This window comes from Ambystoma mexicanum, chromosome 2q, assembly GCF_040938575.1.
Source record: "Ambystoma mexicanum isolate Mex_15411 chromosome 2q, UKY_AmexF1_1, whole genome shotgun sequence".
In the NCBI taxonomy this organism is placed as follows: domain Eukaryota; kingdom Metazoa; phylum Chordata; class Amphibia; order Caudata; family Ambystomatidae; genus Ambystoma; species Ambystoma mexicanum.
In genome coordinates this window covers 1,091,353,322-1,091,375,556 of record NC_090924.1, presented here as the reverse complement: position 1 = coordinate 1,091,375,556, position 22,235 = coordinate 1,091,353,322, and the positions used below count along the sequence as shown (strand labels likewise).

The 22,235-nt window shown below is 45.0% G+C and overlaps 1 protein-coding gene across 2 annotated transcripts in view; it reads left to right on the top strand.

The window, feature by feature from the left end:
- The window catches only part of LOC138569961 (1-aminocyclopropane-1-carboxylate synthase-like protein 1), a 240,250-nt gene that overhangs the window by 37,934 nt on the left and 180,081 nt on the right, over window positions 1–22,235 (top strand). For both annotated transcript variants that reach the window (XM_069648442.1, XM_069648441.1), the window contains exon 3: window positions 4,523–4,593. In XM_069648442.1, coding sequence (XP_069504543.1) covers window positions 4,523–4,593 — 71 coding nt within the window. The remainder of the gene's footprint in view (window positions 1–4,522; window positions 4,594–22,235) is intronic.

The window sequence follows — 22,235 nt, the reverse complement described above, 5'->3', positions numbered from 1 at the left end:
AGAGGGTTGAGAAATGGTGACGGGCCACTCCTTTGTTGCAAGTCAAGTTTTCCTACATTGACTTCTCCTCCAAACGCACGTTTTCATGACTCCATCAATCTTCAGGGAGGCTGTGTTTCTTTTCCTTTTCAGGCATGTCTTAGTTTCCTAAAAGTGCAGAGGGATCGGTATGTGCTGATCTGTGGCCGCGAGGCCCCTGGGGAAAGTGTCTAATGCTATTGTTGCGGACAATTTGTAGCTACCTAGACATCATGTTTGCCATCTCAGAGAGATTGTATTGTGAAATGCTAGTCAATGTGTATTTCTATGAATAATTTAATAAAATGTTTGGTTGAAAAGAAAAAGTATACCAAGTGTTAGTTTACTTGTTAGTTGGTAGCTGTAACTCTTGGAGTGAACAGTTACAAAGGTTTGTACTTGCCTTGAATGTGTCTGCCATTGTGAAAAGCATATGTATGTACATATATAACATTTTACTCGCTTGTGAATTGGTTGTGCCTCTTCCCAAAAGTAATGCTGTTGGCTTATTTACTATTCCTGTTGGGATGTAAATGTAGGAGTATCCTCAATTGGGTCTTGCTTCCCCTGACTTGCCGTTAGCCTGTCTAGAATAAGTCTGCCTTGGGTCAAACATAACTTAAGTTGCTGTTAGCTCCTTTTTAAAAAGTATATAGGCACTTAACTGAGTTAGTTGTGTGCCATCCAAAAATGTATTGCTTTCCTCAAACTGTGTTCCACTGATCTTAAAAGCAATTGCAATAGTGTGTTGCTGTCATGATGCCTACCCCCGGGCATCTGGATCGAGTCCATCAGCCCTGGGAGCCGGCATCCAGATACTCAAAACCCCAACAGCCCCGGCTGGGGGCTGTTTGGATTCAGTCCTGGCGCCTTAGGCGCCAGGCTCATAGACTTTACTTACCTTATGCAGACCATGCTGCGCAGATGAGTCCAAGCCAACGTGAGGCCTGGATGGGACTATTTTATTACAGGGACTATTTTTTTTACTCTGGTGTGGTTCTGGGAATCGTCTTACCTGGGACTACTTTGCAGGCTATTTAAACCACGCCTGAACAGCAGCTCATGCTTCGTGTTCTGCATCCAGCAGCGTAACGCTCACTGTGTCTGCAAGTCAGCATCCAGTCTTCTGCCACGCCTGCCTCGAATCTGGAGCTCCTAGACAAAAGGAGAAGAGGTTAGATCACGGACATAATTTGATTATTTACCTGATTCCGGACCCAGCACATCTCCGAGCCTGGAAAGGACATTATTTCAGCACGCGTCGCTTCACCAGCAGCAGCGCCGCATTATACTCACCAGTCCACCGCACCTTTCAACTCGGCGCTGCCTCATCATTTTCATCGTCGAAACCCAGCATCTGGGGGGAAAACAAAAGGAATAACAAGGTGAGCCGAGAAAACCGACAAAGAGAATCTCTTTGCCACCATAGGCTTACCTGCTTTACCACCGGAGGTATTATCCTTTAATTCGCTGCATCTTTCTATGCCGCACCTATAAACGGAGAGAAAACCGCAAGTTAAACTCATGCAACTTTTACCGGACAGTGTTTGGTAATACAGACTCTTACCTGAACTCCATCAGCTGCCTCCAGGCAATATTCTTTTGGACCCAGCTGCAACCTAACGAGGGAATGGAACAAGAGTGAACATCGGACATTTTGAACTCTTTGAACTTTATAGACACTGGAGTCAATATTCCTCGAACTCCTCCAGTACCTTCAAACCAGTAAAGTAACTGGTATCTACGTGTCCTGGTCCGATCGGCGCCCTTGTGGGAACCAGGTGAGTATAACAATTACAACCTTCGGTTTTACGTGCCTAGAATAGCTGTGTGCCATTCTTTTATTTGGGTGTAGCTGACCTTGGTTTGCCTGGTGCATCCTAAATTAGTGTAAATAGTTCTTGGTTATCTTGGACTGTGCTCCACTGAGCTGAAAAGCAACTGTAATTCTATATTGCAAAGAAAGGACTTGCTCATTTGGTGTAACTCAGTGTAGTTGGAGGTATATACTGTCAGTTGAATCTGTGTTCCACTATACGGAAAGGTATCCTGGTGTTGGTTGATTATGTGATTTTGTTTTTTCTTGTCAGAGTGTCACTGCATAAACCCTTGTATTACTCAAAGTAATCTAGAAGTAACTTGTGGTTTTTATTCCCCCTGAATAGGTGTGGCCTATACTAAATGTGTATGTGAAGGTCTGACTTTCCTAGAATTACTGTTAGGTATAAGATTGTATGCTCTGGTCTGTGTACCTTCAAGCATTGTGGTGTTTTCATAAATGTTTGATTCTTTGACCAGTACTTACCCCAATACTTAAATTGGCCTACTTGTATTTAAAATAAACCTTATTCTTTTTATGATACTTCTGGTTGTCAGTGTTTCTATTGAATCCTTGGTATACTACAGGTTCAGTGTACTTTCCCATATCCCTCTCTCCCTCCTCTCAGCAGCCGGGCTGCTCTGTCAATGCTACCATGTACTCTGGTGGTACAGCCTTATACAAAGAGTGGAGTCTTGTACTGATGTCACCTTAGTTGGATTTCAGAAACTGTCCTAACTGGGAAGCCCATGATCCTGATTGCTCCAGATTGGGCAAGGAGGATGTGGCGCTCTGACCTTCTAGACCTGTCCATCTGCCCTCTATTCCGTCTCCCCCAGAGAACAGACCTGTTCTCCCAAGAGGGAGGCTATCTTCACCCAGAAATCAGTACTTTGAACCTTCACGCCTGGTTTCTGAGGGGTTAAAATGCAAAGATTGGGACCTCCTGGAAGAGGTTAGGGAGGTGTTGCTTTTGACCAAAAGGCTAACAAAAGCACGATAGTGCGGTCGTTGGAATACGTTTTGTAGCTGGTGTAGAGCTAAAGATATGGATCCTCTTGCTTGTGATAATCCTACCCTGCTTTCTTTTGTTACCTGGCCCATGGGGGGGGGCTGTGCTAAGGGTTATCTGGCAGCGTTATCATTAAGCGCACACCAGTTCAAGGCTCCTACTTTAAGACTCCTTGTAATGGTTTCTTAAGGGACAGACTATCTTTCCACCAGTCTTTTATAGACCCGGTTTGGGATCTAAATCTAACATTTTTGATGGGAACTCGATTTGAGCCTCTCCATTCCTGTTCAGATTGACTTTAATTTCCTGGTAGCTATAACCTCTGCTTGTGAGTGAGCTACAGGCATTATTGTGTAAACCTCCCTTCACCATGTTTTTCAGAGAAGGATTGCTTTGAGGGTGCGTCCCTCCTTCCTTCCCAAGGTGCTGTCCAAATTCCATATGAAAGATTACCTTGCACATTTTATCCACTTCCTCTTCCACCCAAGAAGGAAGAGACTACATAGACTGGATCCTATAAATATGATCATGCTGTCAAAGCTTGGACCAGACGATCAGCTCTTAGACACAGATTGGGTCAGGCTTTGACGAAGTAGACCTCGTCACAATGGATTATTCAGTATATTTTAGAATGCTACTCTTTGGATGAGAAGTCCCTGAAAATGTAAGGGCACATTCTATCAGCGGTGTGGCAACCACTTCAGCTCTGAAAAGAGGTGCACTGGTGCAGTACATCTGTAATGTTGCAACCTGGCCTTTGATACACACCTTCTCAAGACACTACTGCCTAGCTTCTTTGGCTGGTCAGGAAGCAAGGTTTGAGAAAGCTGTTTTACAGTTTAAATCTGTCGAACAATTCACTGGTCCCACCTCCATTTACAAAACTGCTAGGGGAGTCTGAGGAATCAGTAGGAGGACACAATCCATTAGAAGAACACCTTTCTTTCCCCTGGTAATGTTCTTTATACTGGATGTTCCTTCCATGGAATCCTCATTGCCCTCCCAGCCTACCCCCTCTTGCTGTGGGTGACTTTGTATTGCATTGATTTCTTTCTCTCCGAGCATTAGGTTTATGTATTCTAAATCAGCTGTGCAGAAAAGGGGAGGGGACAAACTAGAACTGGGGCAACAGGCGCAATGCATACCATTTATACCAACGTCGCGTCCGAGTGCAGTGATGGAAGCTGCTGAAGGACTTCGACTAACACACAACGCCCTCTGCTGTCATAAGTTTGAGCTGCAAGCAGGATATCTATGTATGAGGAATCCGTGGGAGAAACATCCAATAGAAATAACGCCAGAGGTAGGTAATTTCTTCTTCTGAGTTCCTTCTATTGGGTTCGCAAATGCTTTTTTTTTTTTTGCGCAAGTTATTATTGTATTAGGGATTATGCACAAGTTATTATTTTATTAGGGATATCTAAGCAATGTCGCTGGTATCGGTGTATGTTTTAAAAAAAAGTGATGCACATCGTTTTAGTGTCAATGGAGGGTATTGTGAGATGAAGAGTAACTAACATGTTTACAGGTTAACATTTTGTATTCCTTGTTTAAATTGGACGTCCATTAAAACGGATTTTCTGGGTTCTTTTGGAAAGGGTGTGAATTATGCCGTTCCCTCTGAATGCATTAACATTATTTTCTATTGCTTTACTCCTTTTGCATGCGAGAAGCTCTCGGGCCATGGAATCGACTATTTGGAGGCCAGTTTGCTCCAGTATTGTGAATCAAACGGCATTAAGAGGTATGTAACTATGTCTAGTCAATAAAATAAATTGCGATGTAAAGACGTACATTTGAGACTACATTGCTGTTTTCCAAACACACTAAATCTGTATTTAAAAATCCAATTTTTCAGAACCTAAATATACAAACAAATGGCAAAAAGTATGTTAAAATGAACCCTATTTTTACAATTGGTGTATAGATGGTGTTAAGGATTTCCAGACTCAACACTGATGGTGGTGGTTTCCAAGAAGCCATCCTATTATGGTATAAGGGAAAGACACTGATATCTAGCCACACCTAGACAAGGTAGCATAGCCGAGCATTAAGGGTTATACTGTGGAGGGTGAGGTTGACCTTTGGTTTCAATGACCCACGAAGCACTCAAATAATGGAATTTTGGATGTACAGTAATAAACAATTATTCATTAGACCTTTGAATATACTCTAAGCAATTGTGACCGGGCAATTTATCTGTCCCTGTGAAGGGGGGGTGGGAGCTTGCCCCTTCTCCCCCAAGCCCCCGCCCCTCCCGGGTGCCAGATTAAGTGCCGGCAGACGCCCCCCCACCCCCGCCTTCCCACGACACACCGCCTGAAGCAAGGAAAGTGATTGCTCAGTGTGAATTGACCAATCCTGTGAGATGTTGGGCTTATGTGGGGAGCAGTTAAGGGTGGTTTGTAGTTGGGCGAGGACAGGAGGTGGAGGACATCAGAGTTATTAGTGGAGAAGGTGGATGTTATTGAGAGAGGGGTGTGTGGGAGTGAGCGTAGTTGGAGTAGAGTCGGAGGGAGTACACAGCTGTGGGAAGTGGTGGTAGGATTAGTGATATCCGTGGAGAGGTGGTAGTGGCAAGGAGATGGAGTAGTAGGAAGAAAGGAGATGATGGAGCAGTTGTGTGGGTAGTGAGAGGAGGGAAGAAAGTGAGTTAACATCAAAGGGTGGAGGTAAGAAGACGTGTAATATCAGAGGGGTTGGGAGCAGAACATCATGGGGCCAAGTGAAGGGGGGGGGGGTCAGGTGAGACGGTGCATGGTGTTGACAAGTCGTTAGAACCTGGTGGCTGGAGGCACCATCCCTAATGTCCTTGGAACATTAAGCAGGATTAGGTCAGTGACAGTTGGAAGATCCTTCAAGGAAACCCCAATAGCCCTAGTTGGACAACACCCAGTGTGGATGGCTGGGCTATGGAGGAGGGAATGTCTGGGGTAGTTGAGTTGGAGAGGGGCAGCCCTAGTGGCAAAACGTGCCCAAGAGCCTGGTTAACCTAAAATCCCAAAGGATCCCACAGCCAAGCTTTGTATCATTTGAAGGAAGCACCCTTGGAACGCCATCCATGCCTCTTGGCATGATTATTTGTGGCGGAACCAGTCGCACAAATTAAATACCTCAGGTAAATCCACACAACTATTATCATGATATGATCGTTTATTTATATAGCGCCTATACACAATGTGTTTCAAAGCACTTCAAGGCAAGGGAGGGAACAAGGGAAAATACAACCACATTTTTATAGGCCATGAACATTAAGGATGTGAAATTAACTACCGTACTCGGCATGACGACATTTCAGATAGTGCTGGAGTGATGGTGCGGAGGAAAAAACAGTAATGGGAGGGTGGAGGAAACAGACGAGGTTGCTATCATATTAGGTCCAGGGACAATTCTGATACAGTAGGTGCATAGAAGAAAGTAAGGGGAGGAGATAAGGGAGAAGGGGAAAAGAGAGAGAGGGTGGGGAAGCAAGAGTGGAGAGCGAATACAATTGCAGAAGTCAGTAGTAACACATAATGTTGCAAGCCAGGATACAGGATGAAGATGGGAACAGCATGATTCAGGGCCACCATGAGTACAAGATGCAAAGGAAGTCCAGCATGAGAGTTGAGAGAGACACACTGTGAATGAATGAAGTCCATACAAGTCAAATCCAGCATTGGCCACAAGACCGTGATGGTGAAGGAAGGCACCAGGTGGGCGGGGCTTGCCAAGTAGTGAAAAAGAGCAGCAGGCAGGAAGGTACCAGGTGGGTGGGGCTTAAGCTAGGTGACCTAGATCCACTTGCACCTGCTCCCCATCAAATAAAAATATACATTGACTATTGTGGGTTCTGCTAACAGAAAACCAACACTTCACCTTTAGAAACAGTTATGCAATAGTTAGCAAACACTGTAAATAATGTGTATGGTAATATCCGTGAGGAAAAATAGATCAAATAGTAATTTAGAACCAGGTAAGTAAATTAGGTAGAACACCCATAGATAAACCAAAGAGAATCCAACCCCACTAAGAATTGGGGCCTAGTGCCCAAAGGTCACAAGTTCGATAAATGTACTTTGCAGGATTTCAATAATATGTATTTCGCAGGAGGATTTACTATGACTTGTGAGCAAACGGTTGTGAGTAAATGTTCCAGAAGAACAGTGTCGACTGGTGACTTTGAAAGGTGGTGGGCGTAAATTTAGCAGGGCGGATTTGCGAGTGAGCGAGCCCGACCCACACCAAGGAGTTTCCTCTGCATGGCCGTGGTGGCAAATGACATCACAAGAACCATGTGAAGGGGACCATAAAACACTGAAGCCATAAACGTTTAGTTCTGAATCCATAGGCATAGTGGTATTTGTTCCCAGGTTATGACCACGGCATAAACGTGTGTTGCAAAGCCATGTTACATATTTCAATGCATTAGTGCATTCCTTGAAACCTAAGACTGTTCTTGCAGAATAAATGTTTTTTTAAATAAATTCCTTGAGTTGCAGGTTGCACACGTATACCACACAAGCCAAAAGTAATGCATGTGTGGTAGAAATTAAAACTTTGATGGAGTGAAGCAAAACATTTCTAGGGCATGTTGGCTCAGATGGGAAAATAGGCCAACTCCCTCGAAGGACGCTGCTCCATTCCTCTGTATTGCAACATTCCATTTTAAGAGGAGCCAAAAGCCAGCAGGGTGGTTGGTGCCCAGGATTAAGCAAAGAGTGTGTCCCGAGTGTCCTCATCCAAACGTGTGAAGGTATTCTCAAACTTCAATTTAGAACTCCGATCCGCAGAGCGCCTGCTACATTTCTGTTAACCAGTAGATTTATGGCAGTGATAAATGACAGCCTGACATAGCAAAATAGTAAAATGCCAAAGCAAATCTGCTCCAGTGGGTGACGGCAACAACCATTTGTTATAACAGACGTCTTTATCACGCTGAGCAGTTTTTACTTCTGCTCCTCAAACGCGAAGGAAGACCAAGTGGTAACCACAATGAAGTGTTTGACGTGAGGCCAGGTGGCAAACTGATGAACAGCTTCACACTCGGCGGAACACATGGCCAAGGCCTGTGCGGAGCCGATGGCACATCAGTGGTAAGAATACCGCGACTAGTACATGTATCATAGACTTACCCAGAGTTAAAATAAAAGTACCAACAAGGCATACATTGGTTTTCAAAAATGGACTTGTAGAGATTGCCAATACTTTTTTTTTCTTAATTTGCAAACAGACTAGCAATTCTGTACTAAGCAATTTGTACCCAAGACATGAAATGAGCAACAGCAGTTTTGCGAACCACTGAAATAAGACATTAGTGAGCAGAGTCAGGCTTTGCATATTCTTGAAAATTCAGCTAGACTTGCAGGTTGGGTAACTTAGTTTACCTATTCAACCTAAGAGAAATGCACACGACCCATAGCAATGGAGAACAACGCATTTAAAATGAGATTTCTGAAAAATGGTGCATGTCCCTAAAAACCAGATTTATGTTTACCACACTACTTCCACCCAGAGGCCAGCCATGCACAGTGGAACTTGTATTTGATATTTAATGCAAATAAAGTAAATGTTGGATAAATGCTTCAAACATCTCTTGCTAACGTTTCTCGCACTTAATCTACTTGACTGTGCGAATGGGCGAAAAGACTTGGCGAGCCCTTGATTGTATGTAAAAGGTTAGCTGCGTGAATGGACACAACGGTTTGGTCCTCTGTGGAAATTGTTAAACCACCCCTCAGCTGGCTACTTAAACAAATCCCAGCTTTGCAGCTAGGCTACAAGTATTAGACTAGCACCAACCTTCCTTTAGATACAGCCCACCAACATATTCCTTCTCTGAACCGGTACAAGTGAATATGTGCATAGCTATTGTATGCACCACTGTATCTTTGTGTAAACACTGTCATTTTTACCTGTTTTTCTTAATATGGTTCAAATATGATGTAATATTTACTACACAAACAGTACTAACACACCATTGATTCAGACGTTGGCTTTGTGGTTAAGTACTGTAAAGTATCATGCTATCTATAATCTGTGAATACGATAGATGTATGCCCACCCAGAGGGCATGACCTCCTAAATAAAGCAGACTTTGGAACATGAATCTATTGTCTCAAGATATGTGCATGTACCATAATCCTGAGTAAACTATTCTACTATGGGATACTTAGCTTACTTTTTGAAGCTTGAATATAGATTAACTGATACAGCGCAGTAGACCCTCAAATTGGATACGTGTCAACCAATTGATATGTGGTTGGAGCCCCCCTTTTGTGTTTCACGCATGAATGGACAAAGATGGATAAAAACGCTCTGAAAACTATTTGGCAAGCGGTCTTCTGCAGATTGTAATATACAATACAATCATAAAGCAAAGTGAACTCTGGATGCTAACTGCAGTGTTTGGGGATTGCGGTAGATGTACAGACTAGATGCTTAAGCAAAGTAGTTATCATTAGTTCCATCCAGTTAGCTTTGTGAATTCATTATGTAAGAGGAAAGAAAGTCCAAGCAGAGTGAAAGGCATAGCAGCCAGAGAATTAGGCAAACAAGGTTGAATATTGTATTGTGTGGTCATCCCACTTTCAGGGTACCTGGTATAAAGTAACGGGGTGATACTATAGAATGTTGGAGTATGGGATCACTCATGGGTTGAGCACCAATTGCAAGATGTAAGCAAACTGCAGGTTACCGAACTAGGCTTGCCATCAAAAGCATTTGATCACGAGCATTTTCAAAAGTGTTCACTGGTCAATATGTTTCTTCCCCAACACAATGAAATGTATGTACTTCACACTATGAAATGTAGATACACTAACCTAAACTTTACTGTAAAGCATGGAGATTCAGTATTTTACAGTGTATGTATGTGTATATATAATATATTGCATTATGTAACAAATGAGAAATGGAATTGCAAGACTTTTACAAAAATATAAAACCTACTGGTATTATAGGGTATAGAAAGCTTAAAGTATCATCCCGATTACTTCTGGTTTGCAATATTTGAAAGACATTCTTACCTAGCACTCCCATACATGCTTTTGGCATCGAGTGGGGGAGATGAATAATTCTGCACTTTCTTTCCATTAGTACTTGAAGTTAAAAGAGGGCAAGAGGAAAGTAGGGCATATTGTGAAATAGCTAGCTTTGCTACGAAAGTGTCCATTTGATTAGCAAACCTACAGAATTGCATAGCACATTGCTATGCAACACTGCCTTGCAACAGCCATCCATTGTTGTGTTGCCTAAAAATGCAAAGGGAGCGTTTAACCAGAAGTATAGGCAGTAGTCAGTCCTGGCTTACTGGATTGGACAAACTAATTCGGTCAACGCACACACGCACGACTTGAGCATCATCAGTGTCCTCGATACTAATGGCACTGGTGTCTGCAGTCTGGCAGAGATGGCCCTTATAACTGCTCACAAAATGGTTAATTAAGCGCTCCATTCAAGTGGGGTAAACCTCTACTGCCGAGTTTGCGTATGCGTGCTTTGGAGTAAGTCATGGTACCCAGCAGATTGTGGAAAGAGGAAAAAGGAAAGGATGAAAGCACGCCAGGGTATCGGTGCAGGAAAGAAAGTTACAGCCCTATGAAAATTGGGCTAATGAAGACTAAACCCAAATAACTGAACACCATACATAGGAAAAATAATAGCAGGCGGTGTGTGCGCGCATGCAACCCTGTATATTACACGACCTGAATTTGTGGTCCATGGCCATCATCACAGCTTGTGGTTCTAAAATATGCCTCGTACAGACCTAATATAAATGTGTGGCTGCACGGCACCTACAAGATGTAATAGTTGGAACTGTGCACACTGGCTTAAAAAGCACTGTGCTCTGACTGAGGATAACTATCACGAAGCAGAAAATATACTGCATATTGCCGCACAGATGGCTGACCGGTAAGAGCTTGCCTGCAACATGGCACTTTAGCTGGCATTCAGGGAGGACTCATCATTCTGAGTTCCACTAAACTGCGAAATTGCAGCTATTCCTTCAGCCTTCCGGCACGAAGCGCTATATAAAAACTTGATAATATAACATTATGCCTGTGTTGCTTTACCCAGCTAAGACTATTAATATTAAGCTCTTCTATTATGTACGAGTGGACTAGCTGGAGATGTTGCATCGCAATTGCAGCGTTGCCTTCCTCTAGTGCTCAGTTTTACTGCAGCTTGCTAGAAATGTCAGAGAAACATTCAAGAGAAGATTTCCTGCTGTTGAGCCAGCTAAAACTGATATTTCGACCTGGCTAATCTAACCAGACAAGCGACAGCCACACGGCACCTAAGTAAACCTGCACCAACTCCCTCCAAGGATCCTAGCTCTACGCCCCTGGTGACCCCACTTAACCATCTAATGCAGGAACACGTGGGTGCAGTCTTAAAGCTGCCCTTTTGAACATCAGGACACTGATTAGGCATGCCCAAGATATCCCTAATCGTATCTGGGACAGTCAACTCGACATTTTGTTTCCCCCATTGAAGTTGCCTGCCCAAACTATTTCATAGTGTGTGCATGTGTAGGTGTTGCACAGCCCTGAAAAAAATCCTGGATCGTCGTTATTCGGGGCACATATTGTCTACCTTGTCTACCTTGTCTGCCGGCAATACGAGGAAGTCGGGTCTCAACTGAGCAGGCGGGACAGGAGATTCAGCATCGCAGTTATGGTCCCATGGTGTCCAACGAAAAGCCAGGACACCAGAATCCGCATGGCTGCCCAGGGAAAGGCTCAGCACCCAATCCGTAGCTGCTCGGCCTGCAGGGGTTGCTTGTAGCATTTGGGGGTTCTGCCATGCATTTCACGGTATGGCAGTGAGACTGGTGGAGGGACGGTCGCTGGTGGGCTGTACGATTGGGGATTCAGTCGACACTTCTGGTTGCTGGAGGTCATCACATCTACTCTAGTGTGACTTTAGTGCAGTTATACCGGTGAAAGCAGGATAAATGAGGATGGCTGATAGGCTCTGTCAGCGCTCTTTCAGGCAGCGGCCATCTTCCCAGCTCTATACTTGTGAAGGGTAAAGCTGAAATTATCTCTAGCAAAGAAGCTACTGCAAGTCTCAACTCGGTGCCTGTAGCTTTCTCTTCTCAGTTAAGTACTCCAAGTCGGAACAGTACCTTTTGGTTAGAAGAGTGGTCCAACTGGCTTCTGTCTGGTTGCAGCAATGCAGTTCCTGGGCCTCGGTTGTGGGGACAAGAGGGAGGTCTTCTGGGAACTCCTGCAGTAGCAATTCGGAGGTCGGCGGCACCTAGGGCTCTTTTCGGATGAGTGGCACTTTGCGGTTTCAGCGCTCTGTAAACTGCACCACAGTGGATCTTTGATACCGGTTGGGCTTCCTTCACTGTCCTGCACTTTGAGGGGGACTCGAGCTCTGGTCGTCCTGCTTCTGGAGGGTCCTGGGGAGACTCCTGGAGCTTCTGGCCAGATCAGATGTTGCACTAAACTACGGATTTCCCGACCCCCTGGCACTCAGTTCCTGCAGCAGCAAAGAAGTACAGCCAGTCCAGTCGGGGAAGATGGTCCAGTGGAGTTTGACTCGGGGGGGGGGGGGGGGGGGGGAATTAGTTGGTCCCACTAACCCAAGGGAAGTAGTCCCTTCTGGAGCTTCTCTTGTCGCTCAGAAAAGTTTCAGCACAGCAACAGGGCTTCACAGGGCAATTCTATGGTCCAGGAGGATGCAGCAAGCTTCGTTCTTCGGGTTCTTCCCAGTGGTCGACTCTCTTCAGTCCCAAAACCCTCACCTTTAAGCAGGTTTCTCCCATTCATGCACAGCGTAGATGTCACTCAATGATGGCTGTCATACAAGGACAGCCAGCCAATCCGGACTGGGTGCATTCAGGCATTCCTAAAGTACAGAGGAGTTTCGTGAACCTCCGCACTTCCTGACAAACTGGAGCCAGAGGTGTTTCAGTACTGAAGCCCGCCAAAGGCAAAACGAACGAAGGGCTCAAAACTGGTTTGGCGTGTAGAGCAAAACCCTGGGCACGATGGCTTGCTTTTTTAACATTTGTAAATGGTGAACTCTGCTTCAAATTTTTTTTCCTTATTTCTTGTTTGGATTGTATATGTTTGAATGATAAATTTGATATCAAACTATAAATCTAAATCAATAAAAAAAAATCACAAACAGAAAATGGCAAAAAAAAGACGCCTGCGCCCATTTTGACAATTGTCACTAATGGGTGCTATACTGCAGCTGAGGATTCAACTAGCGGTAGAAAAGCACAATGGTAGAAACATTAAACCACTGCCACTGGCCATAAGTAGGGAGGGCATCAAACATTCCTACATGAGTAGGTAGGAAAGGGGGCTACTAAGTAACCCAGCACTCCACATGAGATGGGTGTGCTGGACCTACAAAGAAAAAGTAAGTCAATTTCACTTTACTGTTCTTGGGAACAGTGGCTCTCACAAGAAAGTATTTAAAACTTATGAGAAATCTAAAGGATTTCTGTGGTTCTGCACTGAAGGTGCTGTGTCCTCATACAAAAAGTAGCCTATGGAGTTTGTCAGACTCCAAAAAGAGAGGAAATGCAAAATCCAAATCTGGTCAAAACACATGATATAAAGGGCTCTCACTCAAGGGTCAAAATCAAAAGGTCCCAGTCCAGCAAAAGAGCTGGTGGTCTCTAAGGTGGAAGGAATTGGCATGAAAATTCTCCTTAACAAAATTAATCTGCTGTCCTTCATTGCAACATTCGTTGTCGGAGATCACGGCACTTCTACCGTCTAGATTGCCACCATGGGCCTCAGGCAGATATGCACCTGTAATGTTTTCCATGCCATCAGGGGTACCAAAGTCACCTGCCAGGCAGGCTGCGCATTTCCAAAGCTTTATGGTGGCTGTTCATTTCGGATCCAGTCTGCCCCTCAACCTAATTCAAATAACTGTTGGATGAAGATTGCATCCATTAAGCATATTACAGATAGATTCTCATGCTTTGACAATAACTTAACCTCCTCTCCGTTTTATCTCCGCTTTTGAATCTGGTTTTAGTTCTACCATGCATATTCACCTATTCCATATTTGGAATGCAACTGAGCTGACCAAATGTAAACACTCATGCCAAACCAAGTCTGGTGAAGCTTTGTGAGTGTTTTATGCCTAAACAAGTTGCGGAAAAATAACTGCCCTCCTTGGATTTTTGAGATGTGTGGCACACAAGTATGCCTTGGGCCGAAGCAGTGTCTGCAGCAAATACTGCAAATGGCATCAGCAAAGCTCAGATACTTTCACTTTTTAAGCCCAATAAAGCATTTGATATTTTGGTACAATGGACAAACTCAATAGAACAATTCTGCAAAACGCCCAAACATTTGCAGCTGAGCCACAGCACCCGACATGGAGTAGGGCCCCTTGTTGGAGGGATTTATCATTTTTATGCTTCATCCACTCTCCTAGTGAGACCTCAGCAATTTTTTGCTGGACTTCTGGACCTTTTTCTTTCATCCTGAATGAGTGGAGCCTTTTTCCACTCATTCATCCTTATGGGCTCTGTCTTTAGGAACTCGTTCCTTTGTAATTTACCTCTCCAAGAGTCTATTCCCCCCTGCCCCCGTAACTTTTAAAGGCATCTGTATTTTACTGTTGCAGCTCCTTATGGGCAGTGAGATTTATTTTCTATATACTAGAGTAACTACAGTTCTTAAGGATGGTATCTCTCCTAAATCTTTATAGTCTGAGAGATTGGCACACACCACCTTATGTGGAGTGTTAAAGGGAGACTTAGTATTCCCCTTCTCTCTGCTCCTGTCACTTTGTCACATAGACAAACTTAGTTATGGCTGGTGGCGGTGGAAGAGTCCTAAGAATTTATTTTTTTTTCCCTACCGCATGCTATTTTTATAGCCCTGGTTAAGCACAATGGGGGCACCCAAGTACCAAATAGAGGGCTCCCCTTTTGCAATTACTAGCATGGTTGTTCTTTGTATGCCGTTCTACCATTCTGGAGGGAGGAGGCCTGTGTGTCCTGCCTTTGGCAGGAACCCTTGGGTGTCCCCACCTAGGCTCCAGAGTATCTGGGCAGGTAGGAAGTTTGGGGAGGAGTTTGTCAACAGAAGAAAAACGTAAACTGTTGAAAGAAGTGAAGGCACTGCTGGAGAAGGACGTCATAGAGATCGTCCCAGCAAACCAGGCAAACAAGGGTATTTATTCAACATACTTCCTTATGCCAAAGAGAGACCTTTGCATGCGCCTAGTACTAGATCTGCAACTGTCAAACCCCAAAGGTTTTGCATGACAACGCTCCAAGAGGTAATCCTAAAACAGGGGACTACAGGCAACATTGAATATGAAAGATGCATACTTTCATACCATCCAGTACCCTCACCAAGGAACTAAATGATCTAGGTTTCACACAAACCGTCTCCGGCCCCACACATACCGAAGGCCGCACCTTAGATTGGGTCGCCGACCACAACTACCACTCCTCCATTACTGCTAACTCAGCACTGCCTTGGACAGATCACCATTGTATCGAGTTCAGTTTACCAACTTGCTCAAGCAATAAAATCCTCACCCAGAGGACAGCCTTTGGGTCGTTGGAGAAGGGTGGGGCTAGAGCTGGGATGTTGAGATGTGAGCAAACACTCTAGCAGACATCTACAATGATGCGCTATCCAAAGCTATCAACTCCATTCCACCACTTGAATCCAAAAAAGGCAAAAAAAACCTACACATGAACTCCTGGTTCACTGATGAATTACAGTCTCTACGCTCCCACAAAAGGGAGGTGCCAAAAACTGACTAGCACACCCTAGCGATAACACAAACTTCTACAACCAAATCTCCCACCAGTATAAAGAGGCCATTACTAAAGCCAAAGCTAAATCCTTCAATGTCCGTATTACCAATGCAAAATCTCATTCCAAAGAAATCTTTGCTATCTTCAAGGAACTCATCTTGCCACCTAACACACCGGATGAGATTATCAAAGACTAAGCCTGGTGCACAGATATCCAAACTGCCATGCTAAACAAAATTGAACTCCTTCAAAATAAAATTCAGGGTCACCACAAAGCCTTATCAAAAACTCCAGGACCTAAACCAGTCCCCTCTCCCCCTCAACTAACACCAAACCACTCTTTGCGTTTAAAGACATCACAGAACTGGAAGTCACTAACCTCCTCAAATCTTAAACCCTCCACGTGTAAAGGGAGACCTCTGTCCCCTAAACTCATCAAGGACTGTGCAGACATCCTTGCCCCACTTATAAGAGCATTCATTAATGCCTCCTTCAAAACAGGAACTATCCCGAGCCTCAAAGAAGCATGGGTTCGCCCCCTTCTAGAAAAGCCCACCCTTGACCCCGCCCAACCAAATAACTACAGACCCATAACCACGGTGCCTTTCCTCCTCAAAGTCCTGGACAAAAGCGCTCACTGCCAAATTCAACAATTTCTTGTAACCCACTCCATTCTCTGAGAAGGGCAATCAGGGTTTTGCAAAGGACATGGCACGGAAACGGCACTGGTAGACTTAAAAAGCCAGATCAAATCGTGGACAAGGGCAAGCCAGCCCTACTGCTACTCCTAGACCTCTCCGCTGCTTTCAATCTTGTAGTGCACAAGACTCTTACCTCACATTTTACCCACTCAGACAACTTCTCTAATGAAGCAGCACTAAGGCAGGGCAATGAAAGTGTTCTCAAGACATAGCTAGTGCTGCCCCAACCACTATCCACTGTGGAGTCCCACAGGGATCATGCACTGCACCCACCCTCTAGAACTTGTTCACAAAGCCCTTCTTCGACAAGCTTGACGCCCTAGGTATCGCGCACACAAATTACGCTGATACCCAAGTACTTCTACCACTCACTGGCTCATACCCCAGAGATGCAGAAGCACTTCACACAATATACTCCACCATCCAGGCTTGGATGGCAGTCAACGGCCTCTGCCTTAACGGGGACAAGACCGAAATCCTCATCATCCTAGGCCGAAAAACGACATTAGCCAAACTAGACCATTTGTACTCTAACTTCACCATTGACAACACCATCATCCCTGTATCCACTTCAGTTAAGACCTTAGGCGTTTACTTAGACTCCACACTGTCCATGTCGAGACAGGTTAGCGCCATCACCGCCTCAGCCCACACAACCAAACTCTTTTTTTTATTTTTTTTATAACTGTTGAGTTTAAACAGCACAACTTAAAGGAACAAACATGGATGAGACCTGAATCATCGGTATACATAGGATGAAGTCAGCATGGCAATAATATCAACTAGCATGGGCCCCCTGGGTCAAGGGCCGCGGAACATCAATAGGCCGAGGCCGGCTAACAGTACTACCAATGTACCCCCACCCGCAGGTCTCAGTGAAGATCTAGCCATTTACCCAATATTTTTTCAAATTTACGGGGGCAGCCCCGTGCGTTATAAATCCGGCGCTCTGTGGCTGCGCACCTGTCCAGTTCGTTGCTCCAGCGGTTTAGGCTCAGTGGGTCGGCAGATCCCCAATTGGCTGCGATAAGTCTTTTGCTTGCCCCAACGCAATTGCCAGAAACAATTTCTCATATTTAGACAGGTCTACTTCCCCCCCGATGCCCAGGAGTATCATCTTGGGATCCCTAGGGATTGGTGTCGCCAGAGCGGCTGAGATTGTGTTAAAACAGTCCACCCAGAAGGCCTGTATCACCCGGCAGTCCCATATCATATGGTAGAAGGTGGCAAGTTCGTTTTTGCATCGAATGCATGTCCCGTCTTCTATTCCACCCCATCTGGCCATTACGGCGCGTGAGTGGTATGAGCGATGGAGGATCCTCAACTGTATTAGTCTGAGCTTGGATTCTATGCCAATTTCTCTGGGGAACATTAATGCTTCCACCCAATCTTCAGGTTCCAGGGGTCCTACGTCCCTTTCCCACTTTGCTTTGAGCCCGTCAAGCTGTGCCGCCCCGAATGAGTTAAGGGCCTGATAGAGAGTGGAGGTGACCTTAGAGGAGATGCGCTGCGGGAGAACACTGGTCTCAATGGGAGAGGAGGGGGGTATGATCGTCATGTCAGGGAATTGGGTGCGGATGGCGTGGGTCAGTTGCGCGTGCCGAAACCGGTCCATGGGTGCAAGGTCGAATTGTTCTTGCATAGTTTCAAAACCCAGGATGTGCCCCCCTTGTATCACGTGCTAGTGTGTGTATTCCCTTTACTTGCCAGTGATCAAAGGAGCCCATTTTCCACAACCAAACTATTGAATGCAGTAAAACCATACTTGTCCAAGCCCAACTGCCTTACCCTAGCCAGAGCAACTATCTGGGCCAAACTGGATTACTGCAACTCCCTTCTAGCAGGTACATCTAAAAACAAACTCAGCAGACTCCAAATTACCCAAAATAATGCGCTCAGAGCCACACTAAGCCTTCCTAAAAGAGAACACCTCTCCAAGGCTAGACCGCCAGTGCATTGGCTCCCTGTCGGAGAACGCATCAGTTTCAAGATCCTCACACATAAATGTCTAAGCCTCACAGCACCCATCTGCCGCAAACCAATGCCAAACTTGCGCACTCAAGACCCATCAGGACCCAACACTCCAACTACTCACTCCACACATCTACAGATCCAAAGGGGAAGTACTTGGCTACCCCTATTTAGCCCCAAAGCTATGGAACACCCTACCCACAGACATCAGATCAGAAACTCCCTCGCTTTCCGCAAAAAACTCAAACCTTCCTCTTCATTTGACCCCCTGTGTGTTCTGCCACGTCCCCATATATGCCTGGTTATTTCCTCTTTATAAATACTAATGCACTGCAATTGCTATCACCTATGTAATTAAGTAACCTGTCTGTAACCAGCGCCACGATGCTTCCGGGCTACTGCCCGCTCAACAAATTCAAATACTTTCATATTTTGATGCTCCCTGCGCACAGAAAATGTCTGCATTTCAAGATGGCGTTAGTTCACCACCAGTTGAAGTTACTCCTGTTCGGCATTGCCTCAGCACCAAGAGTATTCACAAAGGTACTCAGTAGGGTGTGCAGTCATGTCGAAAAAATATCGAATTGCAAAAGTGTCTAAACAATATCAATTTTTTTATTTACTTGTTTGTTTTTGGTTTCCGGGGGTAAAACAAGTTGAGACATGACTTTTGATATTTTCATTCGACTTTCACTATAAATCCTTAGTAGTGGCAGCAGACCTGCGCAGAATTCCATCCCAGTATACCCTTATCCGAACAACTTGCTAATTACCGGGGAATCGCCTCAAATTTCCAAACAAAATACTCTACCTTTTCTCCATCAAAAAGAAATCCAGCCTACTCCCCAATTTCTAGGGGCTATTCTAAAGACCAAGGAGGAACTGGCTTCCCCTCAAACGAGAGAGTACAAAACATGCTGTTGCAAGTACCGCACTACAAGGTTGATAGCCAGATAATTGTACGCAAAGCAGTGAGCTTGCTCGGGATGATTGCCTCATGCATTGACTTGGTTCCGTCTGCGCCCAATGCAGGAATGGTTAGCAAAACTATGGTCTCGTGCAAGCTGGCAGTGGAGACTATCTAGTGGTTGTTTCGCTAACCCTGGTGTACAGGCTCTTCGCATTCCACCAGCACAAGCCATCCTAACTACAGACTCTCACATGCCGGATGGGGGCTCACTTCCCTCCACCACACAGCCCGCAGCCAGTGGACACGTGCTACAGCTCAACTTCCTGGAACTAGTGGCAGTCCTCAAGGCTCTTCAAGCCTTCGGCAACATCTTAAAGGTCAAGCAGTTCAGGTCCTCACAGACCGCACCACTACCATATTCTACCTAAACAAGCAAGGAGGCACACAATCTCAAGTCTGTCCAAGCCATCATAAAAAAATATGGACGTTGGCACTCAAGCGGAACATGTTCCTAACATCTAAACATGTTCCGGGGAACTCTATTCTCTGGCAGACCCTTAAGCAGATACCCTCTACCAGAAGAACACGAGTGGCAACTCGAGAGCTATCCTAGATGGAATATTCTCACAATGGGGTCACCCCCCTGCCTAGACTTTGCGTCTAGGTTTCCCCTACCAGGGTCCAAGAGGAACGTCCTGTGGACTAACTGGCGATTTGCGACCCAATCAAACTCTTGTGCCCATACAACATGCTAACGCAACACAAGGGAGCTTCTAAACCTGCACCCGCAATCTATGAATTTAGCAGCTTGGCTCCTGAAGTCATTTTCCATAAAGGTGTATGGATATCCTTAAAGAGGCACAAAAACCCAACACCAGATAAGTGAAAGAGATTTGTGATCTGGTGCATGTTGCACACACTAAGCCCAACAGAATGTTCCCCAGCTAACATTCTACACTATATCCAGCCTAGTACTCTGCTCCAAAGTGCTTCTGGTGGCCCTGTCTGCCTACACCACGTTTTCTGCTCGCATTCCATTTTCCCATCAATCACTTGTACTCCCTTCATTGCAATACTGTCTTGATTTTACAAACCTGATAGTAACGCCTGTATTTTTGCAAATTATTGTTCCCTTCCTTTAATACAGGTGATCCTATCTGTATATCCACATTCCAACAGATTTAGGTTGACGCGTGTTTCGGTTGTCAAAGCAGAGCATCACATTGTGTCCATTTGTTGATGCAATCTTCATCAAAACAAAAAACGCAGTACCGAATGTGTCTTGCTTCATATACACTGGAGTGAACCACACAATCTATAAAAACAAAACCATTTGTCAGATTTTCCTATGTCATCCTCACTTGTTCAAAAATCACTATTGTCATCTAATAACTCATACATATGACTCACCTCCACGTGTACTTCATGGAGGAGGTACAGATGTTTTGGATTAATCCCAGACATGCTCTCAAGATCAACCAGTTTTGTATGACTTAGCCTGCAAGAAGGAGGGAAACGGGGTTGGTATATGTCCAAATTAAGCCATCTCAAAAATCTATATCGGTATACATGAATTTTATACTTGCTTCTCCCATTAATCATAGACCCATGTTTATTGCACAATTCTTCTCCCATTGTCTTCTGTATATAATCAGAAAATCTGTATAGTGTAGAATCTTTTTCCTCACCTGTCGTGAAAATATATATCCTTTTTGTTTTGAAAACCCCTACTGGAAACTCTTATCTCGTTTAAATGTTTCCAAACCACCTCAACCGCATACTTCATTCGCGGCTATTCCTTATGCTGGAGGGTTACTCTTGATTAGCATTAGCCAGACCTTTGTCTAACTTTGTGTTCAGTTAGTTTATGCCACAATCCATGCACATTGTCGCTTCACACTAAATGCGCTCTCAAACAAGAAGACAAGACCGATATGTTATCCTATTCATAACACCCCATCTAACTGACCCAGTTCGTTTTTCACACATTACATATGTCTATCCCAGGCACATTTCACTCTATTGGGTTTTCCTTTTGTGACGCACAATAGTATATCTTGCTTGGTTACCAATGCCAAGCCGATCCTGGCGTCTTCCTTTCCTCGCAGGTGTATTTACAAATGGCCTGCTATGCACATAGTCTGAACTTTGAACCTTTAGTAGTCTGAACTGTCCCGTTTTTCTAAAACTGCCCTGTTTATCTTGTTTACTCGCATCTCATGGGTGCTTAATAGGGCACAGTAACAAGCCTTAGTTGCCCTCTATCTTCTAGTGGAAGCTGAAGAGTATTAGTAGTTTTTCGAAAAGGGATGTTGACAGGGCGTGCCAGTAATGCCATCCCTAGTGTGACGTCCACTGTTCCCATGGTCCTTCAAGTGTCGAGGTCCCTCAGATTGGGTTTTCCGCCATCGTAGACGGACACACAATAGCAGAGTTCCTCTTTCGGCATATCCCCATTGATTATAATAATGAGCTTGATTTCTCTTCCTATCCTTTATCCACCGATCGAGATCATCTTCGACTATGGTAAAGGAAAACTAGTGTCTAAGACCTTTTCGACAAATCCCAGGAGGGCCGCACCGGGCTTCCGCCCACGCAGTAGGGAGAGGGGGAGGTCATTGAGCATGTATTTTCCCCTTTTCCTACATTACATTCGTCTTGCTACCATTACACGTTATCATGGATAAGACACTGAAGTTCTGTCCAAGTTGTAGGAAAACATTCCCATGGGTCGACCAGCACCTGGTGTGCAACCAACCTCTGCCTCCCACGCGATCATGTTGCTCTTCAAACCGAAGATGTTGAAGGACCGTAACACGAAACGCTGGGCTCACCATGCTATGCAGGCCAAAGCCACCCTAGACATGGAAGGGGCCTTCAGCAATGGTAGCCATGCCGTCATTTTGGATGGTAAAGGCAAAGGGGAGAGGCTAGTTCCCCCAAGCGCAAGACCCCAAACCTAACAGACAGGCCAGCGGTCCTGTTATGGGGACTACCCCCAGTGGCACGGGCACTCAACCCCCCCCCCCCCTACCTTCACTAAGCACACAACCCAGGGCGAGACT